This window comes from Hyperolius riggenbachi, chromosome 4 (genome assembly GCF_040937935.1).
Source record: "Hyperolius riggenbachi isolate aHypRig1 chromosome 4, aHypRig1.pri, whole genome shotgun sequence".
In the NCBI taxonomy this organism is placed as follows: Eukaryota; Metazoa; Chordata; class Amphibia; order Anura; family Hyperoliidae; genus Hyperolius; species Hyperolius riggenbachi.
The window spans coordinates 226,745,488-226,771,498 of record NC_090649.1 but is presented as its reverse complement, the minus strand read 5'-3'; the positions used below and the strand labels follow the sequence as shown (position 1 = coordinate 226,771,498).

Here is a 26,011-nt window from a genome sequence, read left to right as displayed (position 1 = left end):
TATGCTTTGCTTACATGGTCTGCGGGTAGTTCCGCATTTTTATAAGCACTGATTTGTTTATTTGGCAAAGTTCTTTAGATTACATACTACTTATTTGCTCTTCTTGTAAATTACAATGGAACTTTATTACATCCCGTTACTACTGGAACTACTTTAGTGCATGTGTCTGTGGACCTTTGCTGGAAAGCCGTGTATGAAGCACTTGCCGCTTGCTTTGCATTAAATTCTTCATTATCAGTTTTGCTTATTTGTTTGTACTGTTGTCCTAGCTATTTGTTTACATCTGAAGTAAGCTGTAGGTGTCCTCCTAACCATCCTTCCCTTTATTTTAAATATTGATATTTGCAGATAGTGAAGAGCAAGCAGTATGATTTGACTGTTGAAGTTACAACTGTAAAGCAGGAGAAAGAATTCATGATAAACAATGAAGATCAGGTGTTTGAAGAACGTAATATTTTGGAAGGATTTAGGAGATCAGATTTACCGAAGACGGGTTATATGTCCTCCAGTTTTAAAAACTATGCAGGCTCTGAGACATCTCTGAGTGACAGTTCTTCCACCGATGATAGGTTCATCTTCCAAGGGCTCAGAAAAAATGTGTCTGCCAAACAATTGGTAGAAGTTAAAATTCTCGATGCCAAAACCATGGAACAGCTTGAGTCAGGTCGTACAACCGTTCAGGAAGTTCAGAAAACCCTCAACATGTATTTAACAAAGGCTACTGCAATAGCAGGTTTATACCTTGAAGCAAATAGAGAAAAGATATCTTTCAGTTTAGCTGCAAAGAAAGGAATTATTGATAAAGCTTTGGCGTTTGAATTTTTGGAAGCACAAGCAGTGACAGGTTTTATCATTGATCCCTCTACAGGCAAAAAATATTCTGTTGAGGAGGCCATCACCAGTGGATTTGCTGACCAAGAATTTAAAGAAAAGCTCCTTGAAGCTGAAAAAGCAGTCATAGGATACATTCATTCAGGCAAAAGGCTATCCGTTTTCCAAGCCATTGAGGCTAGGCTTCTCGAAAGACAGAAAGGGAAAAGAATTCTTGAAGCACAAATTGCAACTGGAGGAGTCATTGATCCAATTAAAAGTGTACGAATTCCACCTGAAGTGGCAGTGTTGAAGGGTTTGTTGAATCATACAAGCTTAAAATTTTTGCATGAACCTGCTAGCAATGTGAAGGGCTTTCACTTTCCCACCAACAAGCAGAGTATGTATTATTCTGAATTGCTGCAACTGTGTGTTCTAGATTTAGATAGTAAAACACTCCTTTTGCCAATTGGTAATCGACAGCTAACTGCCTTTTCTACAGAAAAGGGTCATAAAACATGTATAGTAGACACTAGATCTGGCATTGAATTGACACGCTTTGAAGCATTTGAAAGAGGTCTTCTTGACCAGAGAACCTATCTCGACCTTTCACAATTTGAGTGTCAGTGGGAAACCGGTACAGCTTTTGATTCCAAGGGTACGTCATTGACACATTTAACTGATCAAAAAACCGGAAGACAGTTTATTTTAGAGGAAGCTGTCAGCCAAGGAAAGATTGACTGGACACACATGAACAAACTTAAGGAAGGGAAGATTTCCGCCACTGAGTTAGCTGACATTTTAGTGAGCCGAGTGAGGCCGAGTAAAGATCCTTATAGTCCCATAGCCGGGTTTTGGATCTACGAAACCAATGAAAGAGTTTCTGTTTTTAAAGCATTGAAAAGGAATGTCGTTGATAGGATAACAGTTTATAGATGTCTTGAAGCTCAGGTCAGTACTGGTGGAATCCTTGATCCTTCAAATGGTAAAAAGTATAGTATTTCAGAAGCCTTAAAGAAAAGCTTAATTGATGATATCTGTATCAAGCAAGTCCAGCAGTGTGAATTAGCTTACAATGGAGTCCAGCATTCAACCAAAGGAATTTTGTCTGTTGGGGAAGCCATGAACTTGAACCTGATAAAGAAAGATATTGGCTATCGTTGCCTTGAGTATCAGTTCCTAACAGGAGGATTAATAGACCCCAAATCTCATGCACGTTTGTCATTGGAAGAGGCAATCAGAAAAGGAATAGTCGATGCTGCTACAGCAACAAAGCTTAATGATGAAAAGTCATATGAAAAGAATCTTACTTGCCCAAAAACAAGGAGAAAGATATCTTACAAAGATGCTCTGGAAAAGGCAGTCTATGATTGTCACACAGGACTTCGCTTGTTGGAAGCACCTTTGCCTCTAAATGTTGGAATTCCTAGTCTTTATTTCTCCTCACAATAACCTGATAACATTGCCTGCTAGGTAATGTCTGTATTAGTAGTCCTTTGAGAAATCAGTGGACTACCACCATGAAGTGCAATGTGGGAGAAGCTGTTTTGTCATTCCATTGTCATAAATATTCCTTTGTAAGTGTTTGAATTTAGATGAAACCTAGATCACCACATTAAGAAGTGGGGTATGTATGACACTCAGTTTAGTGTGTCTCAGTTTGTTGCATATAAGCTTGTTATGCCTCTCAATCAGTAATTGCATTTCCTTGTTACACTTCATATTATAGGATACATCACCACCACTGTCACATATTTATGTGACGTCCTCTTTATACAGACACCTATCATATGCTGTACTCAGCATGGTATTTCTCCTGAAAATTGCTGTGTTCTACATGAACTTATGCATGGTTTGCCACACACTCCTGCTTTTCACCAATGGCACTCACCTACTTGTGTCACAGAATAATAGAATAGAGCAGCCTTTGTCATTCGGCTTCATATTTATATGAGGTTCTATATTTAATTACTCCACAAATGCATTGTAAATAAAAGCATCATTTTATTAAGAAGATATACTGTATCATGCTTGCCATTAAGACATATTGAAATAGAGTTCTATTTTATCTCCTGTATATAAATTACAATATTATTCATGCATCATGTTGAACAGAATAGCATGCACATATTCTCATTTCCTAACAATTTCAACAAAGAATGGAGCAAATGACATTGATAGCAGATATATGTAAATATTTTTGGCATGTTTTTGAGTGCTATTGAACGTTGTACAAGAAAAGGTGGTTGCACGTGAACTGAGTTTTATTGCAAGTGCTTAAGTTGCGGAGTATTTGCAGCAAGAATTAAATTGATTCTTATTTTTCATGGTTAACGAAATTTTCTTTTGGTTGAACTAATGCAAAGGCAGCAGGTCTGAGGTGTACAATTGTTAAGTTGAATGATTGTATTTGATCATGTCATGTTCCTTAAAATGTTAAATGTAACAATGGATTTTTTCATCTACATGTGAGAAAAGATGATTGTGTGGTAATATTAAAGTACTTTTCAGAAAACCTTTTACCATGCATATGCCAAGTGATGTATATAAAAAATATAAAACAGTATTTAATAAATGTTCCTGATATAAGTTTGAAAATTCTATTAAAATGTATGTATCAGTTCTGGTGACTACTTACTATATATGTATGTTATTTGCAACTAAATTATCCAAGTGTCTAATTTGTTAGGACAATATGGCAAACATGGAGCTATCATCAATGTAATGACAACAATTCTGACTGGTTGCTTTGAGAAGCTGCTTTTCTTTTCCAGTTTCCTTTACTCCAGTCTTGGGGTACCACTCCCCTTGTGTCCTGTATTTTGAAGATTCACATGTATACATGGTTAATTGAAACATGTTTATGCTGAATAAATTCCATTGTTATCTTTTCTTCATTACATTGTGTATATTTGATTTTCAAGGTAGTTAAGGGTGATTATGATCTAATTTCATATATTGGCATAACCTTTTTGAATGTATGTGCATATCTAAATGAAAATTATAACAAAATATTTTATTCCATGAGTTATTTTTTGAGTGTGTTTATTCTGTTTTTCCAAATATAACATTTGTGTGTCTTTTGTATAACGCACTGCTAGAAGTCAATGGAAGAGGAAAAGAGAGAGCATATAAAGAAAGCAGGTGACATACTGAATTGGGTGTCTAAAGCGAATAAAACGCTAAGTAAAGATGGAGGAAGCCAAGACAGTGCAGAAAAGATGGCCTTATCAGAGCCTCAGGTATTGAAAAATATTTTTGGCAACCACCATTATATAGTTTTCATCACTTTATCCATCGATAAAAAAATTAGTATTTGTTTCATATAGGAAGCCAACACTAAGCAAATAAACTTTAATTCAATACCCACTGGTCAAAAGGGAAACTGGAATGCATGGTACGTACCGTATATTCCAGCATATAAAACAACTGGGCTTATAGGACGACCCACCAACTTTTCCGGTTGAAAATATAGAGTTTGGGATATACTCGCTGTATAAGACTACCCCTCTTCCAGCACCCACCCCTGTATACACTCTCTGCACCTCACATGATAAAAATGATACGTAGAACTGACATTACTGGGTGCTGCATCATCCAGGGGGAGGGCTGTGTTCTTCATTTTCCAAACTGGCAAAGCTGTCATCCCTATAGAACATTGTGCCAGAGCTTTAGATTACATACCAGGTGCTGCAGCAATCGGAAAGAAAGATCTGTTTCCAGTCAAAGCTTCCTGCAATCGCTTTAGGTTTTTGCCAGCAGCCGCTCGCGTGAGTAGCAGAGCAGCTTCCTGGTTCTTGGTCACCTGACAGGTGATGTGTGCGCTCCACAATTCACTATGTTCGTCCTCCGCCAATCTCCAGCGTGAGCGCACATGTCACCAGTGGAGCGCACGCGTCATCGGTCAGGTGATCCCCGAATCCCCAATTCAGAAGATCTTAAGGGGTTAAAAAGTCGTCTTATACGCCGGAATATACGGTAGGTCTCTGTGTCCTTCCCTTAATAAGTTTTGACATTGTTTGGCCAGGATCAAATCTCTCAAGACCAGGTGAAAAGGCAAGTTCTTCAATATGCGGTTTTGTAAATCTTTATTTCCTTTAGCATTCAAGATTCATAGCATCATTTCTTCTTCAAAAGTTGTTCAACACTGCTGTGAATAACAACCCAAAAAAATGAGTGTTAGTTTTGTACGCTAAATTAAATGAAATATTTTATTGTACTCTGAAAATCGTCAGAGACGTTCTAGGCATTCACAGACATGTAGCTAAAACTAACTCTAAACAATGACATTCTTCCCCAAAAAAGAGCCCCATGTATGCATGCTGGGTTGTCTCCCAAGTGCTCCACATAAGGGATACTGTAGGGGGGTCGGGGGAAAATGAGTTGAAGTTACCCGGGGGTTCTAATGGTCCCCTGCAGACATCCTGTGCCCACGCAGCCGCTCACCGATGCTCCGGCCCCGCCTCCGGTTCACTTCTGGAATTTCTGACTTTAAAGTCAGAAAACCACTGCGCCTGCGTTGCCGTGTCCTCGATCCCGCTGATGTCATCAAGAGCGTACAGCGCAGGCCCAGTATGGTTTGTGTCTGCGCAGTACACTCCTGGTGACATCAGCGGGAGCGAGCACACGGCAACGCAGGCGCAGTGGTTTTCTGACTTTAAAGTCAGAAATTTCAGAAGTGAACCGGAGGCGGGGCCGGAGCATTGGGGAGTGGCTGCGCCAACACAGGATGTCTGCGGGGGACCATTAGAAGCCCCGGGTAAGTTCAGCTCATTTTCCCCCGACCCCCCTACAGTATCCCTCTAAGGCTGAACCTATGGAGCTGGTCCATTGTCTTTGGCAGATCACTCCTTTAAACCTGTATGAATTGCACTTCCAATCCAGACAAGTGTGCTTTCGTTTATAGGTGAGTCTTAACTCTTCCTGCTTTAAGCAGCAATTGCAGAGCACCAGCTAACTACCCTTTAAAACGTAATACATTTTTTTTTTGCAGAGGGTAAGTATATCCATTGTCAGACGCTGCTATTGTTAATACAGTTGAAAGTACTTTTGCTAATGCCTTTATTTTTACATCTTGAGACTTGCTATTGAGTCTCTTGTGTCTTTGTAGACTGATTATACACATATGGTATGAGCAGGGGTAGTGCTTGTCTTTTAGTGCCATTCTTTACCAGTGTCCTTTGGAGTGATTTCCAAACAAACTGTGGAGAATGTATTTTTGTATATAGATCAGAGCGCTCCAGGAGAGCTCTGGGCAAACCTCTATAACAAAAAAGATATATATATATATATATATATATGTGTGTGTGTGTGTGTATACATGTGTGTGTGTATATATATATATATATATATATATATATATATATATATATATATATATATATATATATATATATTACTGATTCTCAACACTCAACTGGTGTGGCCCTTGGATGTGCAGAAGAACATAAGAAATCCTGATTTTTTTGATTGGAGTTAGCAATAAACAGTAATACAGTTTTTCTTGTAATACATTATATATTTATTGTTTTTACACCAATATAAAAACAAAGGTATTTCAATATCTTGGATGATCTTCATTACAGGTATTTTCTCTTATCAGATCCATTCATTACATATTAACAAGTTCATATGTTAAAAAGGAATCATCATTTTGATTGAACAAAGAGTGGTCTGTTTGTATGCTTTAATTTGTGTTACAAAGAGACACACATACTGTCTAAAAGGTCACATGACCGTATAATAGAAGCGGACCTTTGTAGAGGAGCTACACTGGTGGAAGACCTCATCCTTATCCTGTTCATGGTTGCTCACACACTTTTTATATTCCATCTAAAGTGGAAATGAGTGGGGATAATTGCAATAAGGGCCCCTATTGAATTATTTTTTGTCTTGAGTTTTCTCACAAAAGATATTTTCACACCTTATCAAAGAAATACTTTTAAAGCCACCAGTAAAAAATAAAATACTCATAAGGTTGATATTTGTTTCTTAAATATTTTGATGGTCCTTTTTCAGTTTTTAAGTGTTGGAAAGTTACTTTGTAGAGAAGATAAAAAATTATCTCCTAGGAGAAAACTCAGGAGAAAAGTTAATTGCATAAGGGCCAAGGAGGCCTGGAGAAGCATGGTCAATTTGATCATGCAACAGGTTGTTAAGGGTCTGACTTCCTGTGTTAACCTACTCAGAAAGCAGAAGTGATGTGTTATCATGTTACTGTAAACAGCCAGTCATATGCATAAATGACCAAGCTAATCACGTACTTTGTCATCATAAAACAAACAAAGGCAAACATGATCTAATCATCACATCGTTCTGTATGATTTCACCTCTAGACAAGCATGCTAGCTCAAATTAAATAAACATGGTCCATTAACACATCTATGTGCGCTGGATGAACCTGTTTTCTAAAATCAGTGCTGTATCCTATCCCCCCACACATGGTTGGTTCGCCATTAATGTTGTTGGAAACACTCATCATCTGCTTATTGTAAGGACTGCAAGTGCAACACAGTACCAATTACTAGATACTAACCATTGTCATGTCCATGAACGTATACAGTACATTAATATGATCATATGAAGCAGCACAACAACATCAAACCACTTTGTTTTTATTTCTAGTTTTATCACGCGTAGTATCTATTCCCATGATTCAAAGAAGATCCAAATCAAGTCCTGTTGATGTAATATAAGTGGCCAAACATTTTCCTTGGATAAATATACAATAAAATTAGATACGTATCCAGTTACAGTCTGTCCTGTAGACTCATAAAAAAGGTTTCCCAGTTTGGATGCAAACTAAGGTCACTAAAAGGTCCAATCCATTTGCTTATGTGCTTTCCATGGAAAAGGTCTGTTTCTTCAAAAAGATACCAGATTCATGGCAACCGGGACAACCTTCCAGGATTAAAATCCTCAATTGCCTTCATATAGGGAACAGGCTTGTGTATGGGAATTTGGGCAAAGTAAATCCTTTGTGATCACCATGGAAGGTTAAGATTAAATTCTCTAGAACACAAGAAGTGACAATAGAGGCATATCAGTGGCAATGATGTACCAAAGGAAAATGGTACATTATATTTAAAGCATTATACATTTTGTATTGTGTGAGTGTAGCCGTTACACAGTGAGGCTGCACTCTATGTACTCTTACTAATGTTTCTTAAGTGTTTTCTTTAAAATCAAAAACAAAAAAATAATGTAACTGTCGCTGGTCCAAACACAGTTTATTTCCTGATACACAGTGTATGACATTTTGACTTTTGCCACGTCACTCTCCATGCCCACCTAAATATGTATCATCCTCTTACTTGGCCGTACCTCTTCCCTGCCCTTTGACTCGAGTACAAGTGTGCAACCAGACATGAATGGCTTCAGAATTTAGCCACAGTTTATTTTTACTCATCTAACTTGAAGCCTGCCTCCTCTGCAGTGCAGTTGGCTGATGTGGGGGCAGCTAGGGATAGAAGCAAAAGGAAATAAAGGAAAATGGCAAGAATGCACAAGAGACAGCTTAACTCTTAGTAAACACTGTGTCACATTTAACACAGGTTTGTTTCCATGCTACAGTCATCTGGGTGTCCTGTGCTGTAAGTGAAAAGTGTCATGTCCCTTCCATATTAACTGCCTGCATAAAGTCCATACATAGTTTTCTGCCGAACGCCCGCTGGAAATCCAGAAGACCATAGAGACACTGGCGCCATGAGCATGGACAACCACGGAAAATATCTATACATATCTGTTTTGTGACTCATATAAATAAGAAACGTCGGCTTTTCTAACCTTATCCATAATATACCTGTTAAACGCTCAGGAAGCAAAAAGATGCTAAAATTAAAGAGTGGTTATGAAAACAAACTAACATTTAAAATACATACTTACACCTACACACTTTTGTCCCAGAGAAAATGTACTGTAAATTGTTTGCTTCCTATGTCGCTGACACTTGCAGTAGGTATTAAAACTTGACAGCTTTTCACCTTTTACCGACAGCTTTTGGGTTACAACTTATCTCCTAAGTGGGTTCATCAAGTTTCCTTTATTTTATAGTGGCACAGTCCAGCTGCTAGAAAAATATGCAGACAGGTCAGCCATCATGTATGAGGGCCCATTTCCACTGCTGCAAATTTGCAGCGTTTTCCTGCATACAACTTGGACTGGGTAACTCTGCCTATTGGAATCAATAGGCTGCCGCCCAATTCAATTGCAGGGAAAATTCTGAGAACTTGCTGCATTTTTTTCACATTACGCATCTGAATCCCTCTATCCATGCATGGGATTCAGGTGTGTCTTCCAGCAGAGCATGTTCCAGCATGCATCTCGCAAGACGCATGCCAGCACTTTGTGCAAATGGGCCCTAAGTCTGTTTTGGATCTGACTTTTGAAAAGCATAAAGGAAACCTTTAAAATCCATCATGAGGAGATGTACTTATCCAAAACTTGTCAAAAAAATCCAGAACCGTCAGAGTAATAATAGTCTGAAGCCAAATAAATGTGTTCTTTTTATTGCCCACTTATGTTAAGCAGTAAGATCAAAGCTGATTTGCTGCAACAGCGTGGCAGAACGAGGTATTTATCCCCCCAAAATCCTGGGGCAAAATTCCCAGACTTTCCAGGTCCTGGATTTTGCTGTCCGGGAGAGGCTTGAGTTTTACGTTGTAGCTCTGCCTCCAGTCCTGTCAATCTCCACCGATCTCCGCCTCTCCCCGCTGCACTCAGTGAAAGAAGACTGAGAGGGGCGGGGAGAGCCAGAGATTGACTGGAGCAAAGGCAGAGCTACTGTGCAAAGCTATGCCTACTCCAGGAAGCAAAGGGAGAATTTTGACCCAGGGATTTCGGGGGGATAAATACATCATTCTGCCACGCTGTTGTGGCGAATCAGCTTTTGATCTTACTGCTTAACATAAGTGGTCAATAAAGAGCACATTTATTTGGCTTCAGACTCTCTTTAAATACTGGGCGTGATGGCTACATAAAAAATTTGTCCAGGGCAGTTTACTCTGGGACAAAGTACACCTTATATGTGTGTGTACACATGCATTTTACGTTTTACAGTTTTAGTCATAGTGGTCCTTTGCAGTGGAGAAAGTCTGCATCAACCATCAAGGGAAGAAGGTCAACATCTAACTTGACTTAGGGCCAATTTATTTTGAGGACATATTTGCTAACTATAAGTAGAAATGGTATAATATGGGTAGAGTGAAAAAAAGTTTAGTAGACTAGTGGAAAAAAAAATAATACATTAGAGCTGTTTTCTACCTATCACCTATTAAAGAGACTATAAAACCAAAAATATACACAGCATGTACCGTATTCTCTTAAAAAATTATGACATGCCTGAGTTTTTTCTGCAACTCGGACTCTAGTACTTAGCCCAGCCCCCTTATGGACGAGTGCCATGGCACAGCGCCAAATAAGTGCCATTGCACCTGTACGTAAGGGGGCAGGACTGTACGTGGAGGGCATCGAAGCTGAAGTCACATGTTATAACTTTTTAAGAGAAGACTGAGCATGCAGTACAAATTTTTGGCTTTATAGTGTTTTTAACAGGTTATTAATAATAGCTCTGTTATTAGTAACAGCTCTGCATTATTTTTTCCCCACCACTAAACTTTTTTTTCACCACAATCAGTTTATTTTGCACCTACAAGGAATTTGTCTTGGCAGTTGCTTAACAAACAAAAACAATACAAGCACAGACAAGTATGTATATTACAAGTCAAGGACAGTATGTAAGTATAGTGACAGTAAGCAAGGTGAGAATTGTTCATTTTCAGTTCTGTGCTGATTACTTTTAAGTCCTAGCAGCTCTAGTGTGGTTCTGCATTAAGCACAGCTACCGCCTGAGGAAAAAAGCTGTTCCTGTGTCTAGAAGTTTTCTAATTAGTGCTTGCAAAAATGTCCTCAAAATCAATTTGTCCCTGTATCAAGTTACATGTTGACCTTCTTCCCTTGATGGTTGATGCTGTCTTTCTTTGCTGCAAATCTAATTAAAAAATTATAATTTTATGTTACAAAGCGTTTAATTTGAGTAAATGTGCATAAATATCACTCAAAAGGGCAAGCTGCAAAGAGTTGTTGTACTCACAGGGACAGTGGACTATTAGATAAAAAGGGCAAACCCTGCTAATGAAGGCAGTAGACACCGCCAAGTAAAACCCACCGATTTGCCTGGTCTAGTTTACCCTAGAGAACATATTTTAACTCCACTCTGTTCTGAATAGTGACTGCAAGAATCCCTTAGCTGATATTAATCTAAGAAATTCCAATCAACACACATTATCACCACTGTATGGTAAAGCTGCTGATTTTAATGAAATAAGTTATGGCAGGGAGTAATTTCAAGAACAATTTAATTCTTATATCAAATATTAACAAATACAAATCACTAAATGCCAAAATATATGTTGCATGCAGTAAGACCTGTTTTACACTGCAAAAGCTTTTCAACCTTCATGGGGGTAACCCCGTAAGCCGCGCAGGAGGTTTTCTCCGGCCCTGCTGGGCCGATTTTCTTAATTTTTTTTTTTTTGCTGGACGCAGCTAGCACTTTGCTAGCTGCGCCAGCACACTGATCGCCGCCGGCCTGCACCCAATCGCCGCTATCAGTTGCGGCGCGCGCCCCCCCCCAGACCCCGTGCGCTGCCTGGCCAATCAGTGCCAGGCAGCGCCGAGGGGTGGATCGGGACTCCCAATGACGTCACGACGTCGGTGACGTCATCCCGCCCCGTCGCCATGGCGACGGGGGAAGCCCTCCAGGAAATCCCGTTCTTTGAACGGGATTTCCTGATCGGAGATCGCCGAATGCAATCGAAAAGAGCGGGGGGATGCCCTGGGCTCGCTACATGATTTAAAAAAAACCAAAAAACTGCCGCGCTGCCTCCTGGCGGAATTTTTCATACCGCCAGGAGGGTTAAGCACCAGTGATGTTAAAAGCTCTTGCTTATGTAATGATATGGGTGATTTTTTTAAAATCACATTCCTCAAGTAAGAACACACCCACAGCATTACATTAGCAAGCGCTTTTAAAATCACAAGTGCTTAGAAAAAGCTCTTGCAGTGTTAACCAACCCTAAGGGTTAATTTTATGCACACAAATCCATAGCTTCTGAATTCACATGCATGAAATTACTGAAGCACTGCTTCAGAATTCCGGACAACTCATCCGAATCCCTATAGCCACGCATGGCATGGCTGCTGAAATTCGGATGCATAACTGTAGTACACAAGTTCTGGTATCTGTCTTAGTAGTACACAGCGCTAGCGGAAGCCTGACCTTAAAATGGAGCTGTTGCATTTACAGTTGTGTTCAAAATGATTCAACCCTCGATACTTTAAAGCAGTGGTTCCCAACCTTTTATGAGGTATCGCCCCTTAGGAGAAGACGACTCACCCCTGTCGCCCCCCTTATCTTAGTACGGTATACCCTTACGCCAGGTGGTGGTGCCAGTGGAGGGGGTAGCGCTGTGACCTTGCCAGCTAAAAATAGCCGGTGACTCAACTACCTTGCGCCAATTCCCTTACTGGTGTAATGTCAGCTATTGCAGCCCCGCACGTTGTGCAGCCCCGCATGCGCAGTAGGAGCCTGCGTCCCATTACATTGTGCAACCACGTAAAACGTCCTAAATATCTCGGCTTCCGCACCACGTACACTCCCGAAATTTTCAGGGGAGGGAGGGAACCCCCAGATCTAGCTCTGTGCCAAATTGCAGCCCCCGAGCCCAGCTGGTTCCCGAGACTGATTGCAGCAAACCTATCTCGGGAACTAGCGGGGCTCGGGGGCTGCAATTCGACACAGAGCTAGATCTGGGGGTCCCCTCCCTCCCCTGAAAATTTCAGGAGTGTACGTGGTGCGGAAGCGGAGATATTTCAGGTAAATAATATCTAACTTCCCACTGAGCATGCGCGATACTCAGTGAGGAATGCTGCTTCCGTGCTGCAATATCTGACATTACACCGGCGCGTGACCAACGAGCCCTGAGGAATTACGCAATTCTATCATGCACACTTGCATATTTTATACAGATCATATTTTTTGCCCATAATTTTCTTAAAAACGAGTGACACTGCGACACTTTATTTTTTCTGCCTTTTCATACTGATCGCCCCCCTGTCGCCCCCCACAAATTTACCGCCCCCCTTAGAACCCAAATCGCCCACCTGGGGGCGATCGCCCCCAGGTTGGGAATCACTGCTGTAAAGGGTTTTAGGGAATTTAGTGTACATTTGTAATTGTGTTCAGAATGAAATTTTATAAGAACTTTTTAAAGAACCAAATGCAACCATATGACGTCAATTGTTTTTGTAATACAGTATTAAATGTTTTTTTTTGTGATTTGTTCACTGACACAATTATTCAACCCCTTAAAGACTACCACTCTTAAGAACAGAGGTTCATTCAATTGTTTTTAATCAGGTATTGAAAACACCTGTGGATGTTAACGGGCAGCAATCAAGCATAATAAGCACCAATAAGGCAGATTTAACCACTTTACCCCCGCCCGTACGAATTTCTCTGTCCCTTTTTCCTTCCTTTAACCCCCAGGGACGGAGAAATCCGTACTTTCCGTGCTCCCGCTGCTGCCCGCGCTCCCGCTTGTAAACACGCCGCCGGCCGCTCGTAAACACGTCGCCTGGAGATCAATGAACGGGAAAATCCATTCCCGTTCGTTGATCTAAGCCCCGCAATGATCCGCTGCTCTCCGATGAGCAGCGCGATCATTGTGAAAAAAAAAACACTTACCCAGCCTCCTAGTACTTCCTCCAAGAGTCCGGAAGGACGCTTGGAGGTCGCATTAAACAAAAAGTTACTGTGGCCATCTTGTGGCCAAATAGTAAAACTACACCTTAAACATTTTTCACATACAAATAAATAACTTTTACACAAAAAATTAACTCATTACCTCCCACACTCCCAATTTTTTTTTTTTGTAATTAAAAAAAAAATAAAAAATTTAAAATAAAAAAAAATACATAAATAGTTACCTTAGGGACTAACCTTTTTAAATATTTATGTCAGGAGGGTACAACACTGTTACTTTATAAACTATGGGCTTGTAATTAGGGATGGACGCAAAACTGAAAAAAATGCACCTTTATTTCCAAATAAAATATTGGCGCCAAACATTGTGATAGGGGCATAATTTAAACGGTTTTATAACCGGGACAAAAGGGCAAATACATTTCATGGGTTTTAATTACAGTAGCATGCATTATTTAAAAACTATAATGGCCGAAAACTGAAAAATAATGAATTTTTTCCCACATTTTTCCTATTTTCCCATTAAAACACATTTAGAATAAAATAATTCTTGGCATAATGTCCCACCTAAAGAAAGCCTCATTGGTGGTGGAAAAAACAAGATATAATTCGTTTAATTGTGATAAGTAATGATAAAGTTATAGACGAATTAATGGAAGGAGCGCTGAAAGGTGAAAATTGCTCTGGTGGTCAGGGGGTAAAACCCCTCAGTGGGGAAGTGGTTAAAATGCCTGTCATACTCAACTCCTTCTAGACATTTACTGGTGTGTTTACAAACATGGTGAAGTCAAGAGAATGGTCCAGGAAGACAAGAGGTGATTTCTCTTCACAGGAAGGGCAATGGCTATAAGAAAATTGAAAAGATGTTAAACATACCAAGAGACACCATAGGAAGCATCATTCGCAAATTCAAGGCAGAGGGCACTGTTGAAACGCTACCCGGTCGTGGCAGAAAGAAGATGCTGACTTCAACTGCTGTGCTCTACCTGAAACGCAAAGTGGAAAAAAGTCCCTGCGTGACTACTGAGGAACTGAAAAAAGATTTGTCAGATGCGGGTACTGAAGTTTCAGCTCAGGCAATAAGGCGCACACTGCGTAATGAAGGCCTCCATGCCAGAACTCCCAGGTGCACTCCCTTGCTGTCTCCAAAGAATAAAAAGAGTAGACTGCAGTATGCCAAAAGTCATGTGGACAAACCACAAAAGTTTTAGGATCGAGGTCTGTGGACTGATGAAACAAAATTAGAACTGTTTGGGCCCATGGATCAATGCTATGTTTGGAGGAGGAAGAACAAGGCCTATGAAGAAAAGAACACCTTACCTACTGTGAAACATGGCAGGGTGTCAATCATGCATTGGGGCTGTTTTGCTTCTGCAGGTACAGGGAAGCTTCAGCGTGTGCAAGGTACCATGAATTCTCTTCAGTAATATCTATTAGATGAAAATGTGATGCAGTCCGTCACAAACCTGAGGCTTGGGAGACATTGGACCTTTCAACAGGACAATGATCCCAAGCACACCTCCAAGCCCACTAGAGAATGGTTGCAGATTAAAGGCTGGAACATTTTGGAGTAGCCATCGCAGTCACCAGACTTAAATCCGATTGAGAACCTCTGGTGGGACTTAAAGAAAGCAGTTTCAGCGCGCAAGCCTAAGAATGTGACTGAACTGGAGGCTTTTGCCCATGAAGAATGTGCTAAGATACCCGTAGATCGCTGCAAGACACTTGTGTTAAGCTATGCTTCGCGTTTAAAAGCTGTTATAACTGGAAAAGGATGTTGTACTGAGAATGAATGTCACTTGGCGGTTGAATAAAACTGATAATGATGTGAGCACAGAAAAGACATTTGTGGTTATTTCATTATAAATGTTATGTTATATTTGTCTGACTTACAAGTGCCTCTTTGATTTAATTGTAAACCAGATGACTGAAATGATCAAAATCCATGTCAAACTGGCCAAAACACTCAATTTTAGTGGGGGTTGAATAATTTTGAACACAACTGTAGGTTTCAGGTTTTAGGTTACTTGTAAATAATTGCATTGTAATTTCTTGCATTGGGTGCACACCATGCTTCAGTTTCCCTTTCACCTGCTTTTAATAATAAATACCACTTAACATTTAGAAGCAGGTCTATGTGCCACACTACAGTGGTTTTTTTTTTTATACCTTTTATTTGGAGGTACAAGCATGATTCACAAAGTGTTATACATGCCAATCCAATGGAAAATCATACAAGGTCAGATGTACACACGTGGCATCTCCATTCACTTTTCCCCTCCAAAATGTTTTTCTATTTTTTATACAAACACAGTCATAACGGATTAACTGACAGCCTCTAAGAGTTAAACTGGATATTAACCACCCTGGCGTTCTATGGATTTTTCCAGGGTGACTGCGTAGCAGTATTTTTTGGAATTTTTTGGGGGTAAATCATGTAGCTAGCCTAGCGCTAGCTACATGATTCCCCCCGCCCTGCTGCATCCCTCCCACCCCTCCGATCGTCACCGGCGCGCTTGCCCATAAGGAAATCCGGTTCTGAATGGGATTTCCTTTAGGGCTTCCCCCGCCGCCATGGCGACTAACGGAGTGACGTCAGAGGGAATCCCGATCCACCCCTCAGCACTGCCTGGCACTGATTGGCCAGGCTGCGCAGGGGTCTCGGGGGGGCGGCACGTTACGCGTCTGGTAGCTGCGCATCGGCGGCGAGCGTCCCCAACACGCAGCAAGCAAATTGCTTGCTGCGTGTTTTAAAAAAAATTATCAAAATCGGCCCAGCGGGGCCTGAGCGGCGCCCTCCGGCGGTCATGGACGAGCTGAGTTCATCCATACCACCAAGGAGGCTAAAGGACAACTGAAGTGAGAGGAATATGGAGGCTGCCATATGTATTTCATTTTAAGCAATACCAGTTGATTGGCAGTTCTGCTGATCTCCTTGGCTGCAGTAGTGTCTGAATCATACTAGAAACAAGGATGCCGCTAATCCAGACAAACATAAGCAATGATAACATCTCCATGGCCCTCCTTCTAAAAAGTAGGATCATTGTAAACCTTGCATGCAGATGATTTTTTTGCATCTCATATTCTAAAGCCGGGGATTCCCCCAGATCACCTATTCCCACTAGGCTGCAGGACAAGAAATATCCCAGATATCTTAAAAGAGAAGTGGAAATAATGTTTGTGTCCAACACTGCGTCCATGTACCTTTCAAAACTGGCACTTATTGTTAATATTTGTAAGTGTGTTATCAGTGTCATCCATGACACTGAGGATTGCTAAAACAGAACACTAGGCATCACATTAAAGAGAACCCGTGGTGGGATTATATTATGCTAGTGGGGCACAGAGGCTGGTTGTGCACACTAACACCAGCCTCTGTTGCCCCATGGTGTGCCTCAAAGACCCCCTCTGCGCGCCGCTATACCCCCGCAGTGCTGGCAACAATGTTTACCTAATCGCTGTCTGTCAGCACTGCTCCCCCGCCTCCTCCTTATCGGCGCTACCCGCCTGTGTCCCTTCCCTCCTGCTGATTGGAGGGAAGTGACACGGTGGGTAGCGCCGATACAGAGGAGGCGGGGGAGCGGCGCTGACAAACAGCGCTTAGATAAACATTGTGCTGGCGACACGCTGCGTGTCGCCAGCACTGCGGGGGTATAGCGGCGCGCAGGGGGGTCTTTGAGGCACACAATGGGGCAACAGAGGCTGGTGTTAGTGTGCACAACCAGCCTCTGTGCCCCACTAGCATAATATAATCCCACCTTGGGATCTCTTTAAGAATGGCATGAGTAGTTGCATCACTGATACAGCAAAGGGATGCTATGGCAGTCCAATACTAAGTGCAAACTTTATTTATTTTTTCAGATGAGAACCAGGACTCCCTACCATTTGCGCAAGCAAATGAAGTATTCTGAGGAGGGTGGCATTTGCACTTTGCTGTTCTGTCTTAAATTACATTGTAGGCAGAGTTATGGATGTAACAAACTCTGCCCTCTTCTGCACACTTAAAGAGACACTAAAGCGCAAAAAAAAAAATTATATTATGATTTGTATGTGTAGTACAGCTAAAAAATAAAACATTAAGATCAGATACATCAGTCTAATTGTTTCCAGTACAGGAAGAGTTGAGAAACTCCAGTTGTTATCTCTATGCAAACAAGCCATTAAGCTCTCCGACTAAGTTAGTCGTGGAGAGGGCTGTTATCTGACTTTTATTATCTCAACTGTAAGTGAACTGTTTACTTTTTCTCTGCTAGAGGAGAGGTCATTACTTCACAGACTGCTCTGAAAGACTCATTTTGAATTCTGAGTGTTGTGTAATCTGCACATATTATAGAATAATGCAATGTTAGAAAAAAAACACTATATACCTGAAAATAAAAGTATGAGAATATTTTCTTTGCTGCTAATCTTCTAGTAATTATTCATAGTACACAACCAATTCATTATATCATATTTTTTTTCGCTTCAGTGTCTCTTTAAGGCCTAGAGCTTAATAAACAACATTTAAGTGGCATATAGAGCCATTATAGAGTATCCAAAGAAATCAGGGCTCTTGAACAATTTAGAACGAAAAGCTTAACTCCTCCCTCATTTACATCCCTCTCCCCTCTCCCAGCCTGATCAGATATCTCTGCAATGAGAGCTATAAGTCTATTAACAGTTGCAGGATAAACAGGTTTGATTAGCACATGTGTATCTTACCCCATATACATAAAATATGGTATTCTGAAACAGTGCATGTTTTGACTGGAGTTATACTGTAAGTTTTTGTTTGTTCATCCGATCAAACATAGCCTCTGAATTCTTAATACATTGATATTTATCTAGTTTGGTGTGCAAATGATTTATGTCTTAATTGTAACTGATTTTTATTTATTGTTTTATAGATTTCTACTGAAGAAATTCTGACTAAGCAGGAGGAAGTGGGAGCTGCACTGCAGACTCTGCAATTATTATTAGCCAAGCATGGAGACAGGTATTTTAAAGCGGAGCTAAAGATAGAGAAAAATTCCCCAAGCGACAGAATTGTTCAGATATTGTTTGTTTATGACATTTTTGGTTGACTTTGTTACACTTATTGTTTACTGTCCTTTGACCTCTTGCTGCCTCTATGTGGAAATGTTATTTTTGTTATTTATTAAAGTGTGGTTCAGGAGATATGATATGTCTCAGTATCTTTTGTGATTCATCTGTGGAGCTTAGAGAACATAGGTGATGCAACAAGCATGGACTGGATTTTTTGAGAACTGTCTGCTATTAGGAGGCAAAAAATTGCATTTCTTACCTAGCCATATCAGAATATAGAGAAGATTGCTGAGTAAATCAGAGTTTACAGTTAAATGTATGCACCCACATGTAATAAATCTTGGATCAGCTGAATGTATTAATAAAAAAAAAACTCACAATGGGTTCTGCACATAACTAGGGTTAAACAATGCCTATGCAGCCCCCCCCCCCCCCCCCCATTCACCCCATTCTTCCCCCCTCTTGAAAAGGGTGATATAAACTGTCCTGATGGGGTTTTAGACTATAGTGAACCAATAAAAACACCAAATGTGCGTCTAAATATTTCCTCGCTGCTCTAAACTGAAAATAAAATGTTTCCTGGAATTTAGGCTTTACACAATCAGCTTGAATAATTAAAATTGACTCAGTAAAGTGGAGCAAGCTATAATGGCCATAATAAAGGGAACAATACAAAAAGAAGTAAAAATAATAAGATTGGAAAAGAGGAGAAAGGCATAGAATGTGATGAGCAGAACATATTTTATTATGTATATAATGCTGGCAACTCGATTAGTACTTTAAAGAATCTACATTCACGAATCAGTTCATTTCGGCGCGCAGCTCTGAGAGCGTCGAAACTGGGCGCCATCATAGCAGCGATGCTATGATGCGTGCCCCACGTAGCGGTAATTCGGGGCTCTGGGGGCTGTGGATGAATAGTATATAAGATTCCTGTGGTGTAGATCAGATTCGTTTAGAGAGAGATTTGTCTCCTGGTGGAATCTGCCCATCATGGCTAGATGTATGGCTACTTTAATGCCCCTAACAACCTAAGAAAGGTGAAAGGTGGGGGGGATTCAATTGACTTATCAGTATTTTGGGGGGTTGTGGGAGGAAGTCTTAGTGCTAAAAGAAGACTCGGTTAAACAAAAGGAACCTACATTCTTAAAGCAGAAAGTGTCCTGGGCAAGATTAAAACCTGGGACCTTAGTGTTGCAAAACTTGAGTAGCTGTCTACAACCTGATAAGTGGGTTTAAAGGTTTGTGGTGCTCCTTTATCGGAGAAATAACATAAGCACCCTTTACTCTTAGTTAATTTCTGCAGGAAACTTCCTATGATATTTTATGTAAAAGGTAAAGTCGATAAACCACATGGTGGTTTTAATATATTTTCTGTACGTCACTAGATGTCCTAAGCTTTCTTCTCTCTGACTTCTATCTTTATCTGTTGCTTAATTGAAGGTTCTTTCTCTGTTTCTTTTATTGTGGCACTTTTCTGTGTTGTTTCCAGTTTCATGCATAGGTGTTGATTTGTACACATAATTAATCACTAATTAATGAATAAGGTTTCACTTAACGTGGCCTTATAAAGATAGTTAATGAATTAGATGAAACAAGGGCACTAAAAAGTTTCTTAAATTATATCCACTGTGCTTTATGGCTTCTTTAAAGATACTTTCTGTATTTTTTTTTCTTTAACAGACTAACAGAAGAAGAAAGAATGGATATAGAAGCGCAAATCAAAGCACTTCAAGAGAGCCAAAATATGTTGTCAAGAGAGTATGAAAGACAGCAGCAAGAAGCCAAGGACTTGGTGGAGAAACTGGTGGAACAGAAGGTGACATCATTAGAATTGTGTGGTCTCTTTGCTGTGCATCAGTTCTGCAGTGTGTGGTTTTCTGCATGACATATTAATCATTTTTTCAGTAGTTTAGTCGGGAATCTTTGTTTTGTTTTTTGTTTTGGTTTTTTTCTGGACTTGTAGCATATAGCCAGAGGGTCAGGCTAATACTTTAGTGGCTGGATTTTCACAGATTCTTTCTTTCCATGCTGTCTGAAGATCTCATCTGACAAACCTAGAATAAGATCACCAGTGTGTTACCTGTCGATCTGGCAACTGTATTATCATCCTGACTTTGTTATTAACAACATTTGATCTATCAGGTGTGGTCCTGACTTTATTAACAGCATTGGATCCATCAGGTGTTATTTATGCAATATGCTGTAAACATGATAAACATGGTGCAGTGTGTGACTTTCTCTCTAACTCATCACAAACATCAAGTGGCATGACTATTTGCTTTACAGGTGATGTGATCTGCCTGCTGTCATCAACTGTTTTTACTAACACCCACAGTGGCTCTCAAAACTAGGTTCTAGTTCACAGATGCATGCTGATTTCAAAGCTTGTGACACCTTTCCTGTCAAGACTACTGACATATATCGCTTGCACTTTGAGCTGCTAATACAATTGCTTGCATCATCTTTGGTAAGTATTTTATTTTTGAAGTGCAATTAAATGGAAATATGTTAGTGACTAAACCCAATTGTTTTTATTTTTTCCCTTTTTTAGGTTGATAAGGTTATATCAGGAACCATTGACGAGACAAATGGAACAGTTCATTCAATTTATAGCTCTGTTTTGCAAGGCCTTATTGACTATGAAACTGGAATGAAGCTGCTTGAAATGCAGCTGACTGTTTCAGGACTAGTTTGTCCTCACACAAAGATGTGCTATGATGTTGAAGGAGCCAAGAGTCACGATCTTATCGATGAACAGGTCGGAATGCGACTGCAGGAATTATCTCATGCAAAAACTATTATTTCTACAATTTCAAGTGATTTTCCCATAATAGCTGCCACTGAACAAGGATTAATATCAGAAATGCTAGGAATCAATATGATGAACACATTACTTTATTTTGGCTGTCTACAGGTTCCTAAAACTGGAGAGCAACTTAGTGTAAATAAACTGTTTCAGCGAAACATGATTTCCCCATCAATGTTCACAAAACTCCTTGAAAAACAAAAGTCAGGCAAAGACCTGATTGATCCTATCACTGCAGAGAAACTTACCCTGGCAGAGCTCCTCCAGAGGACTGTCATCGATAAAATAACAGGGATGAGATTTCTTTCAGTTAATGAAGAAGAAAAGGGGAAAATCACATTAAAATCTGGAAGGAAAGTTAATGTTTTACGAGCAGCTCATGAAGGAATCATTGAACGGGAAGTCTTGTATAGGCTCTTGGGCGCTCAGCTTCTTTCAGGAGGCATTATTGACCCAGATACTGGAAAGAAATGGTCACTGGAGGAATCACGAAAGCAGGGCATAATTGATCAGGCATTGGTTTCTGGAATATTAACCCAACAGGTTCAACATGGAGGAATAATTTGTCCAACTAGTAAAAAGCGCTTGACTGTGGATGAAGCAGTACAATGTAATTTAATATCATATCGTAGTGCATTAATGGTTCTTGAAGCACAGAGAGGGTTTATTGGACTTATATGGCCTGATACAAGTGAGATATTCCCAGTGTCCACATCTTTACAGCAAGGCATGATTTCTAATGAACTGGCACTTAAGATCCTAAGCAACAGACAAAAAATTGCTGGCTTATACATACCTGAAACATCAGAGATTGTGAGGCTAGACACGGCTGTTCAGCTTGGTATTGTAGAAAATAGCACTGCATTGGTCCTCAGCAACTTGGAATTACAAGACAAAATGCCAAATATAGATGTACTGGAACCTACATGCAAAAATGCTTTCAAATGGATGTCTGGTTACGAATCTCAGACTGCTCAGTTGAGCGAAGCTACTGAAAATAAATCGGAGGAACCGTTGACGCACAACCCTGACCATACAAAACAGTTGTTCATTTCCTACCTTATGATTAATAGCTATATTGATGCCAATACAGGAGAAAGACTTCTATTGTTTGATGGTGATCTTGATGAAGCGGCCAGCATGTTGCTAGAGTCTGAGAACATAGTACGTATATCAATGGAAGATAATATGGCATGCACAGGCAACTCTGAAGCAGATAACACTGTAGAAGCCATTGATGTTAAGCTACATATAGACTACAGCTGCACTGAGGATAGTTGTGCAGCTCCTTTAAAATCTTATTTTGAAGAACTAGTGAGTGGGGATGGCGCATCTCAAGCCCAACCTCAGTATATGGACAATTCTGACAACCAGGCTGAAGATGTGATATGTCAGCTGTTCAAAAAATTTGAACCAGATGATGTATCCAGCCAACCTGCCTTACAAGGCTGTACTGAACTAAATAAGGTAAATGAAGTAGAGAAGTCTTTTCCTGCAGAAAGCAACCAAAAGGGCACAGCTGATGTTCAAGTGAAGCAAACAAATGATATTGTTTTTGATTATAATTGCAACAAAGTGGTACTTAACAGTGAAGATCATCTTGACAGCCACAGTGAACTTTTAGTTTTGCCCACCAATAGTTTGGAGAATGGGGGTAAGAATACCCCTGTACCAATTAACACTTGTGATGATAAAACCGATCAGTTATTTAGTTTGGTTGCTAATTCCATAAGTATCGAAAGTAGGGAAGAACAATTTAAAGGTATTTGTATAAATGACACTGGCACACTGTCTCATTCGGATCATGATGTTACCTCTGATATTCTGCATAAGGGAGTTTTCATTCTTAACGATGATGAAGAGGAGTTCAGTGATTGTTCTCATGATTCTGAAATTAAGACACATAGATATATGGAAAGCAGCAGTGATTCAGAAATATCTGTCGGGGATGATGACAGTGAATATGATGTTACTAATAGCGTGTCTCTTAAGAAATGGAAGTCCATTGGAGGAGAAATTGAAGACAGGACACCCACACAGAGTGATACAAGTTCAGATGATGAAACGTATTATTATAGCAATGATGCTGAAAACACTGATGAAGTACTTGGAAGACAGCTACTAGAAACGATAACTGAAGAAGATTCTGAATGTAACTCATGTTTAGAAGACCATACTGTAATTCTCTCGGTGATTCCACCTCCAAAGGAATACAGCACAGTTTCAGCACCTGCTGAGGAAGAAGAGTTGGAAAGCAGGACATATAACAGTTTCAAAGATGAGGTTTCAGGTGACCCTTATAAGGATTCCACAGTAACCAGAAATGAAGTTATGGATGAGGAATTTTCTGAGAGTTGTTTTAGTGAAACTGACATTGATTGTTTTGTTACGGATGAGGCAAACAGCGAAGAAGATTATCATGCAGCTGAGGAACATTCAGGTAGATATGCTGAAGCTGATGAAATTGATAATGCAGTTGATCAGTTTGATTTTAGTAGCCCCACTGATTTGATTGACTTTCAGATAAAAACTTGCTTGGATGGAAAAGTTTGCTTAGTTGGTCCTTTAGATGATTCCACTGATAAGTTAGAAAATAATAACTTAGACAGTTCTTTCAATAAACTTGAGACTCTGAATGAATCATGTGTTGAGCAACCTTGTGAAATTCATCAAAAACAAGGAAAAAGTACTTGTTCCAAACAGACGGAAGATGAAAATATACAACACAGCACCAAATGCCCCCAACCATCAGCTATTAACACTTCTGATGCACTTGATAATAACCATTCTTTTGCAGAAGATAATACTACATGTTGTGAAGTGGAGATTTCAGTTCATCATAAAGATGATACCACTTTGCTTAAAGAAGTTGACTCACCTATTGAAATTCAAGATGATAATGGCTATGCTGAGAAGCTTCAGAAAAATATTTTAGTTAAAAATTGTGGTGCAACTGCTGACTTGGGAAGTGGATCTGAAAAGGCTGAGCAAGGCTATGTGAATAGTACATTTGATGGAAAGCCACAGTGTGAGCAGGAAAATGCATACGTTAATTTAAATTGTCAATCCGTTAAAGGTGTAGGTGAACTGAGTGATGACCTACAGAGAAGAGACCATAGTGCTAATGCTGTGAAGGATAATGGATTTTGTCAAAGTGAAGTGAATGCCTCAAATTCCAATCATGATGCTTTACAGCAAAATGACATTAATTTTAGGGCAGAGCAGCTGGTTGGGCCATACCCTTTTGGTGAGATTAAAGATGCTATTAGTCCTGCTCTTCTAGTCTCTGGTAGTGAACAGGGCGAAACTGATTTTCTTAAAGAGAACTTGGAGTTACAAAATCAGAGCATTTCTGATGTGCCAGATAGCAAACCATTCCAGGAACAGAAAGATCCAAGCAAATTGAGTTGCACTTCACTTGAGCATACTAATGATTTAGAAATATGCAGCATTACAGATCAGCTTGAGAGAAATCAAGATGCATCTAAGTTTAAAGAAAGTGCTGAACAAGGGAAAAGTCCTATTCATATTGACAATCTGAATGCATTATTTGATTCATCAGTTAATAAAAGCCCTACTAAGGATCTGGAAGTCCGTACTACCAATCCTGTAGTTGGAAGCGCTGAAACTAACAATGAAAATAATGCCATCCTTGAAAGCATTGTAGAAAGCGATAATTTAGCAACATATCTCAAGAGCTGTGCAGGAATTGTCCAGACAGTAGAAACCTCTGCCAAGCAAGATTCGCCTTTGAAGGAATCATTCGAAATCTCACAAGGGCAAAACTGTTTAGTCGGTGATAGCGCACACACCACTGCAATAAAAAATGTTGAAAGTGTTAATCTAGGAGGTGAGCAGTCATCTACATACAACAAAATGGAAGAGGATGTTCCTGGACCAACTGAAAAAAGTGAGAACTGTAAAGTTAGTTGTGAGGCTGATCAAAAACATAATAAAGAGAAAAATGACAGCACCAAACCTTCTTTAAGTGAACCACACATTCTAGAACTAAATCATCCTAAATTAATCTCTTCCCAGCTAGATCAAATCTTCCACATGCCTCCAGAATCTGAAAATTCTAATAAACTGGAAACATTAATAAGCATAAATAAAGGTTTGTTCCCTAGTGAGTTAGTGTCCCCCTCTTCCCAGCATGAGGATCTGAACAAGCAAAATCTAGCAGAGACCAAATCTTTGCTCCCAGACACTAAGTCCAGACAAGCAGAAAATGGCATAACAGCCACCACAGTGGAGCAAAAAGAAGATGATCTGAAGCCCTGTGATGTGAATCCTTGCTCATCAGATATGATAAATGCACCTGAAGAAAAGCAAAAGGCAGATGACCATTCAGTGGTTAAGGTAAGTTGTTCATATTATGCTGATGATGATTTTTATATAGAAGTAATAATGACCTTCGTAGTAGCTAGAACATCATGTATCTATGCTCCCCACTATTTATTTTGTAGTATGCACAGCGCTACAGAAGGTGGCGCTATAAAAAAAATAGTATAAATAATAGTAGCAGGATTAGTATTCTTGCTTGTTGTCTTTTAACCTATGCAAAAAGAATTTTTTTTAAAATTGATTCCCATAATAATGATGAT

General features: G+C 39.9%; 1 protein-coding gene across 21 annotated transcripts in view; it reads left to right on the top strand.

Annotated features, from left to right (window-relative positions):
• Window positions 1-26,011, top strand: part of DST (dystonin) — a 748,258-nt gene that overhangs the window by 472,430 nt on the left and 249,817 nt on the right. For 18 of the 21 annotated variants that reach the window (XM_068281417.1, XM_068281405.1, XM_068281402.1 and 15 more), the window contains 3 exons: window positions 3,912-4,052; window positions 18,460-18,548; window positions 20,282-20,417. In XM_068281417.1, coding sequence (XP_068137518.1) covers window positions 3,912-4,052; window positions 18,460-18,548; window positions 20,282-20,417 — 366 coding nt within the window. Of the gene's footprint in view, window positions 1-348; window positions 3,825-3,911; window positions 4,053-18,459; window positions 18,549-20,281; window positions 20,418-21,152; window positions 25,767-26,011 lie in introns of those variants that run through there. The other 3 variants (XM_068281415.1, XM_068281421.1, XM_068281416.1) reach the window with 2 other exon arrangements.